Source organism: Salvia hispanica, chromosome 1, assembly GCF_029641045.1.
Source record: "Salvia hispanica isolate PSC_SH4W2 chromosome 1, Shi_PSC_v1, whole genome shotgun sequence".
NCBI lineage: Eukaryota > Viridiplantae > Streptophyta > Magnoliopsida > Lamiales > Lamiaceae > Salvia > Salvia hispanica.
The window spans coordinates 42,603,713-42,610,086 of NC_142692.1; the positions used below are offsets into that span (position 1 = coordinate 42,603,713).

The following is a 6,374-nucleotide window of genomic DNA, read 5'->3' on the forward strand; positions in this document are numbered from 1 at the left end:
AACAATTAATACTACCACATATATGAAACAAAAATAAGAGACGTGATGAATTGCTTCTTTTTGTTTTCATATTTTTTAAGCAAATTGTTTCAAGAAAGCTGGCAGAACAACAATAGGACGACGAATGGATCTACGAGTCTACACTACATGAGTGATGAGCCTGAAGGAAATCCGTCCTCGGCAGCTGGAGCTCACGTTGTTGACGCTCGCCATCAGCCTCTCCGAGAACGGCCCCTCACAGGAATACTTTAATTATTTATACAAAAATTATTTATTTGAAAGTAATCTTGCTATAATACAATCACCTTCTGTGTATATATATATGTATTTCGCTGGTTTTAATTATAAATAAATAATTGTAGTGGTTTAATATTTTGGATTATGAAACCAAGTTCCCTTTCTCATATATTGCTCAGGGGTTGAATCGATCATAAGAAGAAGAATTTGCCAAAAATTAGGATACATTATGGGAAAGTGAATCTTAGATGTGGCTTGTAAGGCATCAATGTAGGAGAATTTGTGTTATAATTAGTGCATGCAGCTAATAATACTATTCTATGGAATGCGATCAAATGAAAACTCTAAATATCGTACAAACTCAAAACTATGATCTGGATCATTGAAAAATATTAACATATCACAAAAAAGCATCATCAGGAAAATGTCAACAAAATTTCAACGTAGACAATGATTGATGATGTGTTGATATTTTGTTAATACTGTGTTGATATTAAAATTTTGAAATTTTACATTGTGTTGATATTGTATTGAAACTGTGTTGAAGCTGTGTTGAGGAATTTTGAGTTTATACAATATATAAGTTTGCATTTTATCATTACCCATTAAACTATTTGGCGACAAAGAAATTTAATGAAAAATATATTTTTTATATATCTGTATATCAATTTAATAAATTAGTACTCCATACACAGATATAGACAATTTAGATATATATGAAATAAACAAAATTTAAAAACAAAACAGCAGTAGAGAAAATTTGATTGGTAGGTGCACCAACCTCATGGAGTAGGTGCACCAACCTCATGGATTAGCTATAGCTCTGAAAAGTTCGCAAAATAATGATAAAAACTGAAATATAGTACTCCCTCTTTCCTTTTTAACTTTCCATTTTTCCATTTTCTCTCATCCTCTATTAAATGTCCATTGTCACTTTTATTGTAAATAAATAATAGATCTCACGTATCACTATCTCATTATATTCACATTTTCAATCTACATATCTTTACATTTTTTGAAATCTATTATGAAATCAAAGTGGACAATTATTGGGAGAACGTAGTGAGTAATATTGTGTTAAATATAATCTCGTAACATGTAATCTCAAACTCAATTCTCTTATTACTTTCACATATTGTGTTAAATATAATCTCGTAACATGTAATCTCAAACTCAATTCTCTTACTTTCACATATCTTAATTATATTCTCTTGTGAACAGGTTGACGAAGGTGGACCTAATCTTACAATCCATAGCTGATTTAGTTGGAGTATTTGAAAATCAAACACATCTTTTACAAATCTCTAACACGTAGTGTTATTGATCAATAGATGAGATAAAAGATACTCTCTCTGTTCGCTATTAGGAGTATCATTTCTTGACGGCATGAGTTTTAAAAAATATTAAGAAAAGTGGAATAAGGGCTCCAATTATATATACTCCCTCCGTCCAAAAAAATAGGGCAATTGGTGTATGACACGGGTCTTAATGTAAAATTGTTAAAGTAAGAGAAAAGGGAAAAAAGTAAGAAAGAAGTAGTGTTAGTGGAATGATGTGTAGGGTTATTATTTGTTGAAAACTTTCTATAAATGAATGTGCTCTATTTTTTGTGGACGTAGGAAGTATTATGATTAAATAAATTGTGAGTTGAATGAGTTAGTGGAATGTGAGACTCTATTATCATTTATGGTAAAAGTGAACCAGGATCCTCTTATTGGCGGATGAACAAATGGAAAAATGGAACTCCTATTGGCGGACTGAGGGAGTAACATAAAAGAAAAAAAAAATTGTTTGTACACCTAATTTTATGAACATAAAGTCAACTGCATCATTGGTACAAGAGAGCTACCCGTCGTCCTTGACAACGAGCGCAAGTTAATTAGCGTGCACATTCCGTGCGCACCAACTCTTGTGTCATGGCTTGGCAGCATCTTCTACGAGCAAGGTGGTGCCCGCTAAATTCGGTACTAATGTGCTCGCCATATTCTTCGCAAAATAATTGCATAATTGTGTGGTACTCGCAGATTGGTTCTCGAAAAATACCGATTCCCAAATATCTCATTTAATCAACTACTACTATAGTAGTAATTATATAGCATTGATCACCTCTCTCTTAATCAATGGAATTAATAAATATGCACATTTCAATATCAAATCTTTGAAGTGTCCCAAATCATTGAAGAGTACTACATGAATTAGAAGTTTGATTAAATAGTTTTCATGAATATAAAAATTTATCACTATGGCACAGTCGAGAGTGTCATAGATAGAACCTCATCCTCAAACAAGAGAAAAACCAATTATTCTAGATACTAGTAGATATCATAAATAAAGATTCATTGAGCCTCTTCTCTCTTCCCCATTGTGGAATTAGGATCACCAAATACAAGAGGAGGAGATGAGTCTTCTCGTTCGCAACGTGGCACATCCGGCGGCGGCGGCAGCATCTTCTCATGTGGGAGTTTCCCATCCTTGACAATGAACACCATTTCCATCCCCCAGGTCAAGTGCCGCTCGAAATGGCAATGCATGTACCACACTCCTGCAACATATTACACACGAATTCATCTCAAAAGACCCGTCAATTAATAAAAACATAAAAAAAAAAATTATATTTAGTCTATAAACCCCACATCTGTTGCTGAATACCTGGATTGTTCGCCCTAAATCTTATAGTGGCCCATCCATTTCTTGCCACCGCGACGTTTTCCATCAATGGAGGGTCGACAAGGTTATAGTTAGCCGGATCCCGGGATTTGTCGAAGTTCCCTAACCCGGAACCGACAACGTAGAAGCTGTATCCGTGTAAATGCATGGGATGCTCAATGCCATCGCCGATGTTGGTGCCTTGGAAAATCACTTCCACCGTCGTGTTATACTCCAGTACACGAACGGCTGTTCCAAACGAGGACGCTCTCGCTTCCTTCCCCGGCTTGTCTACCGTGTAGTTGAAAGCTGTCGGCGGGAAGTCGGGGAAATCAGTAGTGTAAACTCCATTTATCTGTTTGTAATAAGCTGTGAGAATGTCGACGTTTTCCGGAAGCACAAATGTCATGTTGTTGACGCTCGCGAGCAGCTTCATGGGTGCGTAGCAAGAAGGCTCGTCGCAGGAAAACCGGTTCACCGAGAGAGTGTAGAAGAAAGTTTCGTCGACTTCTTTAGGAACGTCCACGTTGTCGCCTAGACTTTTTAGTTGCTGTGAAAAGCCCATCGATGCAGCCACGTCGTTGTTGTCAGGTAAGGATGGAAACAGTGGTGACGGAGGCGGAGCGTAGTTTCCCACATACTCGATTATTCCAGTGGTGGGGATTTTCAAGAAATTCCCGTTACTGGCGAAGACTATGGCGGCCATGTAGTAATGGCTCGGCGGCTGGTTGGCTTCTAGAAGCAAATCGAGTGTCTGGCCAGGCGAAATCGATACGTAATCTGTTAGTATCGGTTTCGTGTAGGCCCCATCGGTGCCGACCACGGTGAAGTTGTGGTTGCCGATTTTGAAGAACATTTGGGTGTCCATCACACCGTTAATTAATCTGATTAGGTACCTTTTCCCATATTCCACTTTCAATTTGTATGTATCTGCACCAAAAATAAATAAATTACTAATTCTTTTAATTTTTACTATTACAGCTTGTGACAATAAATTTAACCTTGTTTGGAGCATGGATACAAGTCGCCGGGTTGGCCGTTGATGAGGAAAGCATCGGATAGTTGGGGATCTATTCCGGTGGCCAGGAATTCCTTGTACACTGTTTCAACCTTTTTATTCCACCACTCTCCTGCAATATATAAGTGTGATTATCTCAACAAATTGAATTTACCTACAAATATTGAGATACTATACCAATGATTATGGGAACATGAGCATGAGGCTTGGGGAAAGGAAAGGTCTCCCGCTTCGGAGGTAGGATGACAATTGCGCCATGAACAGTATCTCTCGACCAATCGCTATGAGCGTGCCACCACAGTGTGCCTTCCTCGTCGGAGAGGATCATCCGTTGGGTAAAGCTTTTGCCGGGTTGAATTGGGCACTGGGTCACATAATCGGTTCCATCCGACCATGGATATCTCGGCATTTTTACTCCATGCCTACATATAATCAATTACCATTCATATATAATTTCACTAATACCATGTTTATGAACATTATGAGACATTTACCAGTGGATGGTTATATTTTGATCGGAATGATTAATAATGTCGACGGTGACAAGTTCTCCCCTCCGTGCAAATATGGTTGGCCCCGGGAATTGTCCATTCACGGTGAGCAATGGCTTCTTGGTGCATAGCCTTGTATGATTAGAATTTACCACCTAAAACAAGTTCAGATTTAAACAAACTTTTTTCTAATGTAATAAGAAAAAAAAAATACAGCCATCATATTTATATACTTACTTCGAATCTTATGCTTCGAGTTGAAGCATTAACTAGCACTATGCATCCAAGCACAACACCAAAGAAGCACAGAATGAAAGCCTTCATATCTAAAAATTTCTTTTGAGCTTTTAGAGTAAGTTTATATTGGATCCATCATTTTATATAGGAAAGAAGAGAGAGATTTTTATTAAAATTTGTTTCGCTGGTTATTTTTGTGACAGAAAAAAGAAAGAGGAAGCAGAAGTTTCCTTAAATGATGGTTTTTTAAATCAATTTCTTAATCAATGATTTTCTTAATTAATGCTTTTTAATTAACCCATTAATTAATGAAAATTAGTGAAGTTCGTTAAATAATAAATATTTTATGCATAAATATACTTTATATTAAAATAATGAATAATAAAAGCTAAATGTTCTGACATGAGAGTTAAATTTAGCCAAAAAAAGAAAATATCCCATTTAAGCTGCACCGTCCAATTTAAATTGAAAATACGTCAAATTTTTAAATTGAAGCAGAACCAGAATTCGTACAAAGTTACTATTCAAGCTAAAAGTTAAAACGTGGATTGCATGTGCGACCATGACAAGAGCAGAGTAATTTTTGGTGTCGCAAGCATTAAAGAAAATTGACTGTATTCATTTGGAATTATGCAATGGGCTGGTATAAGTTGTCAAATTCTTTACTGGGACCATTTTTACTTGTTACTATGTTAGATATTTTTGAACTTGAAAGTTGTGGGAGTGGATATGCCCAAACAAAGATAAATATGGATCGCTCATTCTATAACCAAAATTATCATTCTCCTTTTTCCACGTGCTAAATTAAAACCCTCACAATAGAAATATTGCATTCTTCATTTTTCCTCAGTTTTAATTTATTCTCATATCTCTATTTTTTCTCTCTTATTTTATTCTAATTTATTTTCTCTTTTCTTCCCTATTTTATTTCTTCTCCTATTTTATTATTTATATTTAATTTACTAAATATCACTAACAGTACTTTAAAAAAATTATATCTATCTCTTTTATTTTACCAATTATGCATTGAAACTCGTGTCTAATCAAGTGTTCATACTTTTCAGGGACAGCAGAAATATGATTTTGTGAAGAAAAATAAGGAAATAAATTAGTGAAATATGAGCTCCACCTTTATATATTTGTTTTATAAATGTAAGTGCAATGATATAGTTGAATGGTGGGTCCACTCATAAAATACTCCCTCCGTTCCATAGTAATGGATGCAAAACATTTCGGCACGGAGATTAAGAAAATTATGTTAGGTGAGTTAAGTAAAGAGAGAATAAAGTGAAAAATGAAAAAAAGGTAGAGAGATGAAGAGAGAAAAAAGTAAGAGAGAGTAAAATGAGTGTGGAAAAATGTGTTGACTTTTAATAAAAGGGGAAATGACTCTATTACTATGGAACGTACTAAAATGACAAAATGGCTCTATTACTATGGAACGGAGGGAGTATAAAAGAAGCAAATGCGAATTTAAATCACGAACATCCTAAAATGACAAAATGAGACGTTTTTTCACTGAGGGAGTACTATTGCCTCCATCCCACGATTTAAAATCCGTCATTGATTCGGTGCAATTTTCCAGAAATGTGAAGTAAAATAAATGAAAAAAGTTAGTAGAATGCAGATCCCAATTTTTATATACTACTCCATCCGTTCCATAATAGTAGAGTCATTTTGCCATTTTGGTACTATCCATAGTAGTAGAGTCATTTCTTTTTTTAGTAAAAGTCAATACATTTCTT

The 6,374-nt window shown here is 35.3% G+C and overlaps 1 protein-coding gene across 1 annotated transcript; it reads right to left on the minus strand.

The window, feature by feature from the left end:
- Positions 1-2,413: 2,413 nt before the first annotated feature.
- Positions 2,414-4,822, minus strand: LOC148933864 (laccase-14-like). The gene is made up of 6 exons (XM_089063251.1): positions 4,630-4,822; positions 4,396-4,547; positions 4,079-4,323; positions 3,885-4,013; positions 2,887-3,813; positions 2,414-2,779 (listed from the first exon to the last, which is right to left on the minus strand). The coding sequence occupies exons 1-6, from the start codon at positions 4,714-4,716 to the stop codon at positions 2,574-2,576; spliced, it is 1,746 nt and encodes a 581-aa protein (XP_088919377.1). The 5' UTR covers positions 4,717-4,822; the 3' UTR covers positions 2,414-2,573.
- Between the last annotated feature and the right edge of the window lie 1,552 nt (positions 4,823-6,374).

Excerpts from the sequence above, each read along its gene's own strand:
- LOC148933864 (XM_089063251.1), bottom strand. The coding sequence starts at position 4,716 with ATGAAGGCTTTCATTCTGTGCTTCTTTGGTGTTGTGCTTGGATGCATA. Across the intron at positions 4,324-4,395 it reads CAAAATATAACCATCCACTG|GCATGGAGTAAAAATGCCGA; the intron begins GTAAATGTCTCA and ends GATTATATGTAG. Across the intron at positions 4,014-4,078 it reads TCATGTTCCCATAATCATTG|GAGAGTGGTGGAATAAAAAG; the intron begins GTATAGTATCTC and ends TATATATTGCAG.